The 13051-nt window shown below is 33.6% G+C and overlaps 1 protein-coding gene across 6 annotated transcripts in view; it reads right to left on the reverse strand.

Moving 5' to 3' along the window:
• RELCH (RAB11 binding and LisH domain, coiled-coil and HEAT repeat containing) overlaps positions 1-13051 on the reverse strand; it is a 118124-nt gene that overhangs the window by 31674 nt on the left and 73399 nt on the right. For all 6 annotated transcript variants that reach the window (XR_013967824.1, XM_080821046.1, XM_080821045.1 and 3 more), the window contains exons 16-21: positions 11436-11583; positions 6989-7145; positions 6145-6268; positions 4282-4330; positions 2239-2318; positions 420-526 (exon numbers count right to left, since the gene is read on the reverse strand). Coding sequence is in view for 5 of the 6 variants with exons in the window: in XM_080821046.1 (XP_080677172.1) it covers positions 420-526; positions 2239-2318; positions 4282-4330; positions 6145-6268; positions 6989-7145; positions 11436-11583 (665 nt within the window). In the remaining variant the exon portion in view is untranslated. The remainder of the gene's footprint in view (positions 1-419; positions 527-2238; positions 2319-4281; positions 4331-6144; positions 6269-6988; positions 7146-11435; positions 11584-13051) is intronic.

Raw genomic sequence — 13051 nt, forward strand, 5'->3', positions numbered from 1 at the left:
CCAAGACTGTATTGCTATTAAGTGCAGAGATAAAACTACAATCGCAGCTAGATGATATGATTACGAGCAGGATTAGGGAAACCATAATGAACTGGTTTTTACTTGGGGCTCCTTTTTCAGTTTTGGAAAACTAAATTTTCTTCAAATCTGAACTTTATTTTTTCAACCACTTCCAAGAAAACACCTGCAGTCTTTCCCATTCTTTTATTACAACGTATTGATCACAAAATATTAAGAATGTACAAATAAGCAAAACCAGAAACCAAAAAAAAAAAAAAAAAAATCCTTAGGCCTCAAAACCCAAAAGATTTGGTGTGTATGCCAATATTTTTAGACTCAAATTATGTATTTCATAAATCCAATTTAAAAAACTTTATATGAGTTTAAAAAAAACAACAACTACAAGCTATTATTTTTACCCCAGTTCCACAAAAGAAGCCTTCAGGCTATCAAGAGGAGCATGAGATAATGAAAGCAGGGTCATTACGTCTTCTAAAAATCCAACTAACAGTTTTCGGTCTTCTTCCTAGAGAGGAAAAAAACTGATAAGGAATTTGTAACAAAGTAAGTAAAACTAAAATAATAATTTCCTACCTATAATTAGAAAATTTCATCAAATATGGGGAAATATCCAGTCTTAGAAGTATTTTAATTAAAGCTATTTATTCACCATATCTATGACCACAATGGTATGAGGACAAAGACTATCCTGATTCATAGATTTAGACCTGTGCTGTCCAATATGGTAGCCACTCACCACATGTGATTCTTTATAATATTTAAATTTAGACTAAAAATTAAGTACAGTAAGGGTGCCTCGGTGGCTCAGTCGTTATGCATCTGCCTTCAGCTCAGGTCATGATCCTAGGGTCCTGAGATCAAGCCCGCATCGGGCTCCCTGCTCAGTAGGGAGCCTCCTTTCCGCCTCCCTCTCCCCCTGCTTATGTTCCCTCTCTCAATCAAATGAATAAATGAATAAATAAATCTTAAAAAAAATTAAGTATAATAAAAGATTCAGTTCCTTAGCACTATTCAAGTGCTTAATACCCACATGTGGCTAGTGTTTTCCTTATTGGACAGCTCAGATACAGATTATGTCTGCTGTTGCAAAAAATTTTATAAGACAGTCCTGGTTTAGAACATAATAAGGCATATTTTAAAATTAAAATTAATTTTTACCAACTTCAGTTCTCATTAATTTTGACAATAAATACTTAAATACAAACTAGTAAAAGTTATCCCCTTAACAGAAAATCCATTTCCTAAAAATTATCTTTGCAATGTCTTAGTGGTAAGAAGCTACATGCTTGTTGAAACATAGACTACTGTGTTCTTAAAAGACTATATTTTGAAATTTTAAGATGGCTCAAACCTGTTTTTAGAAGAAGAGTACAATAAATATGAATTGTTTTACTTTGAATTCAAAGGACAAAAGAAACCTTTGGTATTAATAGGGGAAAACTCAGCAAAAAAGGCCTTCCTTTTTGATTCTCACACCCTGATTTCTATTTATTAAAAAAAAATATTTTTAAAGTAATCTCTACAACCAATGTGGGACTCGAACTCATGACCCTTAGATCAAGAGTCACATGTTGTACTGACTGAGCCAGTCAGGTGCCCCTCACAATCTAATCTCTAAAAATGCTTTATCCTGAAGCTATACTTTCACCTTACTGGTGAGACTGCCTCACACTTAAAAATGACTGATAAACCTCAATACAACATCATACTATTTCCTTAAAATAAGGTTAAGTAGAGTGTGGTGGTCTGTTATACTGTGACCCACAACGCACCACAGCTCCTGATTCATGTCCTTGTTTAGTGCCCTCCTCTTCAATTTGGGCTGGGCCTATAACTTTCTATAATCAAGAGACAGCAACAGAAGTGATGTGCTGATTCTAGGCCTCAGCCTTAGCCTAGAAGATGCTGCTTTTGCACTCCTAGGAGCCCCGAGCCACCATGTATTAGGTCTGGCTCTGCTGCTCTAGAAGTCCCGTGGAAAGAGAGAAACCCCAAGACTGTACGTGGAGACCGAAGCTTGGTCACCCTAGCTGAGGTGACTTATTCAAATATGCTCTCCACTAGTAAATTACTTACTGAGTAAGACAAATATTTAAATTTTGGTTTCCTTTATGGGTACCACTTTTATTTGTACACACATTAAAAAGGCATAAAGTTAAGTATCTTTCTAAACACAAAGTGCTTTTATATTTTCTAGTCAAAGAATTTTCCCCTTACCTGAATGTAACATGTAAGGACTCCTGTTGCATAAATGGGGACAGTAGCTTTCGTGAGGACCCCATTTCCTGCTGAGGAATCTAAAATCATTAAAATAATTTTAAAAATCTAAGCATATTTTAAACATAAAGCAAAAAGTCACAACACAAATTATACTTAAAATTCCAAATGGCTAGAAGGTTTACACATAAATCTTATCCTTACTTTGGAAAATGATTTTGATTAAAACATATATCCAATGGTGGTTGTAAAAGTACAACTTAGTACTTTTTATAAAGCCATTAGCATAAACATTTTTGGTAGATGGGAAAAAAACTTTAATAACCAAAATGAGATGCTATACTTCCATTTCCATACTTAGAAGTTAGCGCTTTCCTGAAGTCTCCGAAGTGCCAATCCATAAAATCAGGTCTTCTTACATTTTTATACTTTCAATTTACAGTAAAACATAAAGGTACTTAGGTAAAAGGCACCTATGTACGTATTATTTATCTGCTTCTAGATATGAGATATTACCTAGCTTCCTAGGACCAGTCTAGTTCCAGAGCACCTCCTGCATTTTCTATAGTGTTTTTCAGCCAGATAACCCTGATTATTTTCAATGGGAAAATTCTAGCTAAGTAAAGCCGTAGAAGAGAGGAAAGCATTTAACCCTAGGAAAGTACCCTGCGACTATTTTAAGAGAAGATAAAATCACCTGTAGATGCTTTCAAAAAAGCACTTCTAGAGATGGTATGACATTATTTGTTGTACCAACATCTCTTGCTTATTGTTCCTTAGGCACTATTTTAAGTCCTTTATATTTGCTTTTACATACCCCCAAATTATTTATTACTTTTTTCTTTTTTTATATTGCTCCAAATTCTTTTCAGAAAGTAGTACGTAGTACATAAAGAAATTTAACTAACTGCACTGAAAGAATTATAACAAAAAAGAAAGTTCCATTTTCACATCAATTAGTATTTGAGGTTTGCTTATCTCTTAATAAGATTAATTTTTTTTTCCTTGGGGGTAATACTGCTGTGCTATTTGAGAGTTAAATCTGAGGTTAGGAATATAGGTCTAAATTGGATTCAGAGATACAGACTGTATATACAGGGATTAATAATCTCTTCCTACATGAACAGCTAACATTCAGAGCTAACTGAATAATTCTAAAAGCTGTCAGTTTCTAAAATATGTAAATCAATTCTTCACTAATTTATCATCAGAATTAATAACTGAACAGATAATACCAACTACTAGGCATTCCAAACATCAATCCTTTTAAAAAAATACAAATTTTGAGAAGCATCTGTCAAAAAAAAATCTCATGTTTTATTCTCTCTGAGGACAGCTCAAGGTGGAGTTTTGTAGATCACTCAAACCAAATCACTAAGGAAGGACTGAACTGAGATAAGAATTATCTATATATCCCAAATCAACAAAGTTAAAAAAAAAAAAAAAGAGGGAGGCTATACATTTTCCTTTCTAACATTTTTCAATTCTTAGGAACTAGAAAAATACACAGGGACATAAGATCCATAAAGAAATGAGTTCTTAGGCCAACGGTGCTATAACTAGACTTCTTAAGACAGATGAGTGAAAACAACACAGAGGCTAGAACTCCCCAATCAAGCATGTAGTTTCATTTTAAAAATGTATATGCATACCATTCATTCTCTTCCGCTATATTTGTTTTAATTTTAAAAGTTTTAAATAACTAATTATGACATAGAGGCCCTTTATTTTATAATTTTCAGTATCTTGAATATACCACTTCAAACCTGTAAGGGTACAAGTACTCAGTTTGAGAAACTCAGACTTAGGTCAGTTTAATTACAAAGAAGGTAGATATTTATAATCAAATTAACAAATATTACTACCACAGTCTCACAGGAAAGAGATTAGATGTGACACAGCTGTAAAACCAAGAAACAAATTTTCCTTTTCACGTGTACTTTCATGTGTACTTGCTAGTTTACAATGTGCATATAACAAATACAGTATTTTTCCTGAGTGAAGAGATTCAATTGCTTTTAAAAGTAATAACAATGAACCTACCAATGTTTTCTTCAGACAGTCTTAAAATCTCCTGGAACTGAGGTTTTACCTAAGCAACCCAAAGAAGATACAAAGTTTTAGATCCAATGTATCAACTGATGATTAAACGTTTTACTACTATTGCTAGTATTTATTTGCTTTGCTTTATAGACTATTAGAGTGGTCAGAAATATAACAATGTCTAAGAGGCTTAGAATAAAATAAAAGGCAAGTTACTGAAAACAACACCTTTAGAGAAAAAGTATTTTCAAAATCAATTCAAGTCAGTAAGTTTTTCTCAAGGGCCTTTGGTTTCCTTCACTAAATTAAAATAATTTCCAAGATGATTCTCAGTGCTTGAAATAGATACCTCCTAAAACTGAACTTGATTATTTAGGTAAATATTACCATATGATTAGATTTATTTTTTAAATATTTGCTTATTTAAAAGGAATGAAAAGGAAATTCCATTTATTTAATGTATTAAATAAGTAATATATTCATCATGTAATAACCATCTGCTTAGATTTTAACTTCCTTAAAATATAAATTTAAACATCAAATACAGAATTTAATTATAATTTTTAAGTTAGAGTAAATGCTTATTTCAGTTCTTTTGTTAACATTATCACAAATTTTAGATTTCAGGCCACTGAAGCCAACCACTTAACTGCTAAATGCTAAAGCAGACTCCTACTTACTTCTTTTTCATCTCTCTCTCTTTTTTTTTAATAATAGCCACTTCTTTCAGAGTTGTCAAACAATTTGATTGCCAATGTTGACAACCATAAGATCAAATTATATTTAACAATTAGATGTTAGTTAAAAACGTAAAATGATCCTGTTTCTTCTACAGTGGTATCGAGGTCTGGTTTTTGCCCTCCTATCAGCAGGTCAGCATGATAACTTACATATTCAACTTAAGCTGAGGTGAAGCCCCTGTTAAAAGATTAATCTACAGAATCATAGAACAAAGACACTGAAGTGACTTTTCATTTCACACACGGAAGTGACTTGATTTCACACATGCCCAGACAACTTAATTATTTATTATGGGTCACAAACATAATAATGTTATAACCCATTTTCTGAATTTTGCCCAGTCTGCTATACCAAATTACTTTACTTTAAATATTTCAGTAACTACAGAGTAAAGTAACAGTTAGAAGTAAAGAGCTGCACAAAATTCTTACCTTTTAAACATCTTGTTTAGCATTCGATTATAGCAACTGTATCTTTTAATGTTTTTATGAGGTCTCTAAAGAACTGGCTTAACAATATGCCAGCAAGACAAATGGATTAAAAAGGAAATTGGGATCTGAGGACATTCTGGTTTTAATTGTCTAAAACTATAAAATAACCTGGATGTGCAAACGTGACAAACAATACTGCTGGTAGTGACTGAAAGATGCAGCATTAATCTCAAGTGTCCATGCTATTCTAAGAGCTGGATCCTTGCAGCAAGTCCTCTGTATAAGCTACTTTGGTTCCACCATAGCCTGGAGTTTTGACAAAGTGTGCTGAGCAAACAGCCACCCCCCTGAATCTGGGGTAGATGGTAAAGCAGGAGGAGCACATCGAAGAATTGCAGTTGAGTTCCCTAACTGATACCTATGCTGGAAATCTTCAAGATATCTACAGTGAGTAGATCTTATACCCAAATCTGGATACAAACTAAGTTTAGGCTAAATCATCTGAAAATCAGTAAAGATGAAAATATTACTGACTAGAATTTTCTTTTACTATCATATTTTTCTAAGATATTAAAAGATAATTAGGCTAAAGGAAGGGCTCATGCTTTTATTTACTCTGTTACAGCATTAATTAACACATTACATTTCTGTATCTCTTGCACATAAGAAAACATGGAATACAAGTTTTTACCTTAGTGTTTGTAAAAATTTTGCCAAATGTCCGGCAAAGGCGCCAGAAAAATCTGGAGAATTCATGGACACAGGCAGTTGAAGTAACATTAATTTTGCCAACTATTTCTATAAGTTGTGGCAACCTAAATGTGAAAGGAAAGAAAAATAGGCAGGGGATACATATAAATTTCTGTTTCCTGGCCAATTTCTGAAACAATGCAAATCCAACAACCTCTTGTTTTGCTTTTGTTTTCTTTTTTTTCTATGCCCAGCATGGAGCCCAACACGGGGCTTGAACTCACAGCCCTGAGATCAAGACCTAAGGCTGAGCCACTCAGGCGCCCATTGATTTGCTTTTCATAGTCAGCAAACTTGCAAATCAAAGGAGTAGTCTGAGGTACTTTGGAAGGTTTTAAGCTTATATTCTTTTCTATAAACTGCTTCTATATTTTTACTGCTTGCCATAAAATATAGGAACCTTAATGGTAGCGTTCTAACTATGAAGTTGAGACATAAGTTACGGGATTTGATGCTTCACATAAGAGCATGGCTAACGTGGCATTCATTTTAGCTTCAACAATGAGAATCTGGATGTAGTTTAAAATTCATCACCACTATTAGACAACTACAAGGCAGCAGACAGGTCATTCTGACATAGTTCAGCAGCACCCTTTGCATAGATAAACAACTACATATCCAGTAGTATAAATCTCCTCTCCGAAAGAAGTTTATCACAGATAATGCCAATTATGTTAAGTTATATTTTTTCTATTTTGTCCCTCAGTGCCAAGGCTAAACACAGTGAGCTATCTTCCATTCAACTGATAGAGGTGTATGAAATGAAAAGGGAGGCAGTAACTTACAACTGATTGACAACCCATAGTAAAGTCTCCCAGCCTGTTGTCCCTTCATGTTCCAGCTGGTAATCATAAAGTTGTAGTAGCACTGCCAATTGCTCACGACTTCCGATTATTGTAGATACATCTTGAAGAGGCGACATAGGCCGAGGGAACCTAGTCACTATAAATAATAGAAGCAAAATAAATCACGTGAAAAATGGCAGTTTATGAAATTAACTGTTCTGTCCAAAGGAAACTAAGATTCTGCCTCCTGATATTTAATTACCTTATTATAAACTTTATCTTTTTTTGTTTGACTATTTTATTTTTATTTTTTAAAATAATTTATTTTTATTTTTTTAATAAACATATAATGTATTATTAGCCCCAGGGGTACTGGTCTGTGAATTGCCAGGTTTACACACTTCACAGCACTCACCATAGCACATACCCTCCCCGATGTCCATAAAAACTTTATCTTTTTTTAAGAAAAAAAATGAAACAAATTCTTGTCACATGTGAACGAATTAAACAAATCTCAAAAATTAAGATTTTATGAAACTAAATAGTTAATAAGCAAATACTGTAATGACATAGTTTGCTAATGAAGAGTAAAATTTCATTTAGGTTAAATTAAAATTGGCCCAAAGATGTCAGACAAAATACATATTTGAATTCAATTTAAAAAAATAGGAATACTTGTTAAATCTACCAGACTGTTTATAACTATGAAATAGTAAATATGACAAATACGTTTCCTTCAGGGAGTAAGCAACTAATAGATTAATACTGGGGAAATAATGAGTACCAGAGAATAATGACATAAAATACATTAAGGCTTGAGCCGAACATCTTTCTTACATATTTAATCTCTAATATCAAATACTTAATTTTAAAAATTCCCATAGTTTGAGAAACATTAGCTTAATATAAAGTATAAAAACCAGTGACCAGAAAGATAAGGCAAAATATACTATAAATATTATAACCAGGGAGGGTCCCAAGAATATACGTTAAAAATTTGGGGGGAAAACTGAAGAACTTATAAAATTATGTAAATAAAACATGAATATATAACCAACATATTTTAAATTAGCAAACATATCAATAAAATTTATGATCTTACAGAACCTAATAGATCCCAAGTTATTATTAAGAGAACACTTTTTTTTTTTTTTAAGAGAACACTTTTTGATGGCTATTAAATGAATAATGCATGCCAACACCTCATTCACTGTTAGTCAGAAACTCCTGTATAGTGACTAACATCCTAAAAAGACACAAATATACAGAATTGTCTCAAACATATTAATGGTTTAATAATTATTATTAAACTTAAGAGAACATGAAATACACATAATTTTTAAAAAGGCTCAAAGACAAAATTAAGATGTTATTACCTTTCTATGCTGCCGAAGGCTTTTAACAATATATTAAGGACAGATCAGATAAAGGTCATCCCTTGCTAGCCAGACTCTCCTATTTGTATTTTTTTTTTTCTCCAAAGATTTTATTTATTTATTTGACACAGAGAGAGAGATCACAAGCAGGCAGAGCACCAGGCGGGGGTTGGGGGGGAAGCAGGCTCCCTGCTGAGCAGAGAGCCCAATGCCAGGCTTGATCCCAGGACCCTGAGATCATGACCTGAGCTGAAGGCAGAGGCTTAACCCACTGAGCTACTCAGGTGCCCCTGGACTCCTATTTGTTATCATAATATACCAACCAACAAATAAATGAGTTTGGGTAATATGGTATTTCTCACTATCTGGAGTTTCTGCTGGAATTCTCACTGTATCCCACCCATGAGTCATACAAATATGAATTGTGAGGGATATTTGTACTTCATATAGAAATATATCATGTCAAAGCATATCTGACATAATTTCAAACAGGATTATATCATATTTGTAACAATCTGCTACACTATGATAGAATTAATGTTATTTCTTCAAAAACACTAACAAATTATTGAAAAATAATTGAACAGTTTAAAGTAAAATAGATACATCAAAATTAATTATAGGGAAAGTGAGGTCTAAAAAGATTAAAAGGTAGGTCCAACAGAAGCAAAATAATGTCAAGAAATAAGCAATTACTTGAATAACTCAGTTATTATAGGTAAGTAATCAGAATGGTTCAAGAGCCTCAAAACAGGATTCTGTTTTTTTTTTTTAATTTTTTATTTTTAAAGATTTTATTTATTTATTTGACAGAGAGAGAGATCACAAGTAGGCAGAGAGGCAGGCGGAGAGAGAGAGAGAAAGGGAAGCAGGCCTCCCGCTGAGCAGAGAGACCGATGCGGGACTCCATCCCAGGACCCTGAGATCATGACCTGAGCAAAAGGCAGAGGCTTAACCCACTGAGCCACCCAGGAGCCCAACATGATTCTGTTTAAGAGGATTTTTTAAAATATGAGCATCTAACTTATAACAATATAGAAAGGTCCCCAGAATGGCATTTTAATAGGCTGGCAAAATACCAGCATTTTATTGTCAATAAAATAACCACAATTATCCAGCAACCTAACAGTTGTTACAACTTTTTAATACGTTTTCCTCTCACTAGAATATAAGTTCAAAGATGGCAGAAAGTTGTGTCTATTTTATTCATGTATGATCCAAAGTGTTTAAAATAGTGCCTGACATAAAGATTAGCTAATGCTGTAGAATAAATTAGTAAGAAAAATATTTGTGTGGATTAAAAAGAAAAGATTATTTTTGGTCTGAAGACATAAACACAAGAAAAGTTCACATAAAAGATAGAAGAAATATGTTCAGGATGTTAAAGCACTTGTTTTGACAATTTTCATCTACTCTCCAGCACCTGGCTGGCAAAAGGTAACATTCAAGAGTCATTGAATTGTATTTCCTTCATGTTAAATACATGAAGGAAAGGATGATAGCAAATGTTATAGGTTGAACTATGTATGTATTTCCCCCCCGCCCTAAAAATTCCTATGATGAAGTTCTAATCCCTAGAATCTCAGAATATGACCTTATTTGGAAATGGTGTTGTTGCAGATATAATTAGATAAGAAAAAGTCATACTGGAGTCAGGTGGGCCTTTAGTCCAATATGACTGATCTTATAAAAGGGGAATATTTGGACATAGAGACAGACACACACAGAGGAAGCATGGAATGTGGAAATGAAGGCAGGGATCAGGGTGATGGCATCTATACGCAAAGGAATGACCAAGACTGCCAGCAAACCATCAGAAGCAAGGAGAGAAGCATGGACCAACTTTTTCCTCAGAGCCGTCAGAAGGAACCAACCCTGCTGACAAACTGATCTGAAACCTCTAGTCTTCAGAACTGCAAGACAATAAATTTCAGTTTGTGGTATTTTGTTATCGCAGCCCTAGCAAACCAATATGGCAAGACAGAAAGAGAAAGATGGAATTAGAAATAGGAAAGCCCGTAGGCAGACAAGGAACCTTAATACAGGAAGGGGTAGAACCCGAAGCAGATGGCTGTGAATGCTTTAGGAAGGCCTTTCTTAAAAGTCTGAGTTTTCCTTCTCCTCAATAATATTTTGAAATGTTAAATTAACTCTACTCCATCCATTCTCAATTTTTCCAGTAAAACAGACATTCAAACAATATATACCATTTTTTATTCTATGATTCGTGTATTCTTGGGACACAGCTTCATATCCCAAAGATTAAAGGTAGCCCACAGTTTACATGAAAACTGCAATTCTTAAAAACATTGTCTGTTGATGTTCTCAGTGTTATCATTCTTTTGTTTATCAGAAGCCAGTCAGAGACATGGACAATTTCACAAATCTGAAGATGTTGCAAAGGGATCTCCTACAAAGTAATAGCTGGTCTATAGCCATTTTTTATCCTGGGGGTTGGGTGCAGTAGGGTTACTAAGTACCATGGATCAAAGGTCATTTACTAGTTAGGTGGACACTGAGAGGAGACTGGCTTTTGCTATCGATGTCACAATTTCTGAAACTAAGATATATTCCTTCTTTGGAGAAAAAAAAGTCTGCTACAAATGCTTATATTTCTATCAAGGACAAGTAGAAAAGAGTAATTACATTTACCTTCCCCTACTGAAAGTAAGATGAAATAGACGGGGCAGAAAAAAATATAAAGAAAGTGGAAATGACAAGCTTCATAAAGTGGCACTAGTAACTGTTCAGTGATCTTTCCACTGATTCAGCTCTATTAATGAAAGAAAACTTACTTCGGCCACTGGAAAAAAGGTTATAAAAAGACTATAGATTAGGATTGGAATGAAAGTACAAATATTATAAAATAATACCATGAGGCTTTTTCATAAAAGATGGAGGCACAGTTTAACTTAGCTATCATATAATCTATGACCACGAGATTCCACACACGTATTATAATAATCATGCTGTCATAAAAAGTGATCTTTAGAAGTTTAAATAAAAACAATTCTTTGGGAAGCCAAGTTGCTAATATTCTACATCTTCCTTCCATAATTTAAGTTCAGTACCTTCTATCTGTGGCACTTCACCATGAAGCTTGGCTTTGCTGGAGAAAGGTGCATTCTGTAGCACTAATGCAAAGAGAGATGGGATCAAGGACTGCAAAGCAGAAAGATACATGTGGAGCTTATGTTCATCCAGCCCGTGCTCTCCTTCCTGAAACATAAGGAGGTGGAAGCTAGTTTTAGTTTTCTGAAATTAGGTATTTATAATGCTCTTCCTTTCTCTGGCTATGAATAAAACATTTAAAGATCTGTATGGTAGACTCATAACATAGCACCTAACGGAGATGTCCATGAATCTTTTCTTAATTTCTTTTTTTTTCTCTTAATTTTTCTAAGTTCATGAAAATGTGAAGAAGCACTAAGGCACTATAAAAGTAATATAATTTTTTATATGGAAAACTACTAAGGTGGACATCAGTCATTTCCATTTGTATGAAACTTCTTTTATAGTGTTTTTTTTCTTTTAAGAGGATCTTATCCTTTGAAATTTTATAAGTTGGGATAAAGAAATTAAAGTGAGCCACATGAATCATTTTAAATGTTCAACGGTTAAACCAGCAGCAGTGCTTGCTACTTTCCTTCGACTTGCGATCTTTTACAGATTTGGTGTCATCTATATTTGCAGGCACTGAAAGCATTTTAAAATAATTCAAAGCACAGATGAAATGTAGGAGAAAAAATTTCAAAAGGAAACAAAAGAAAGAGAAAACAGAAAGAAAAAAAGAGTAAAAGAATCGGTATGGAGCACAGAAACCAAATGTTAAAGTAGAAAATAGAATCATTAGAGACAAAAGTGTTTACTGCTATTCAAATCCACTTGAGATGTCATTACTATGCTGTAAAATAACAACTGTGTCAGAAATACCAGACACATGAGTTACATACCATCAACTTCTAAATTAGTTAATCTCTTCATGAAAGAATTACCTATGCTGAATACTATATATATGTTTAACAGCAAAATGGAATTAACCATGTTACGAAATGGAACAAGAAAAACAAAGGTATGGATAATTTTCAGGTACAAGGAATGCAAACATTAAAAAAAGTGCTTTAAAAAATTTCCTAGGTTTCACAAAAAGATGTACTTCAGCCTAGTTATCCATAGTTTTTTAATACCCATTTTTAAATTTACAGAAAAAACAGCTCAATTTTTAAAATTAAATAAATACGTGTGGATACTTATAAGACTGTCTACAGAGTAGTTACGAGGCAAGAGCCTTATAGATTCTTTAAAATCTGGGGGTAGAACGGTAAGAGTTTGGTATCAGTGACCCAAACCTGTCATTTGACGGCTACAAGACCTTGGGCAGGTTCCCTAAATGCTCAGTTTCCACACCAAAACCAAAATACAATTCAAAGAGTTGTAAGAATGAAATAATAATGTTTTATTTATAAGGTATTCACTCTAATGCACATAAGAGCCATTAAAAAAACGTTAGTTTTTCTTCTAGACCCTAAAAGGGACCTTTAGTATAAAAATTAAATCAAGAAGTTACTATCTTCTTTTCAACTTTTCTTCCTTTCTTTTACTCGGTTAAAAAAAGTTCGTAATGAACTACTGCGGTGAGGGAAACACAGTTAAAGCATTTGACATCGTGTAAGAAAGTTTTGGAGAC

Source organism: Martes martes (assembly GCF_963455335.1).
Source record: "Martes martes genome assembly, chromosome: 13".
NCBI lineage: Eukaryota > Metazoa > Chordata > Mammalia > Carnivora > Mustelidae > Martes > Martes martes.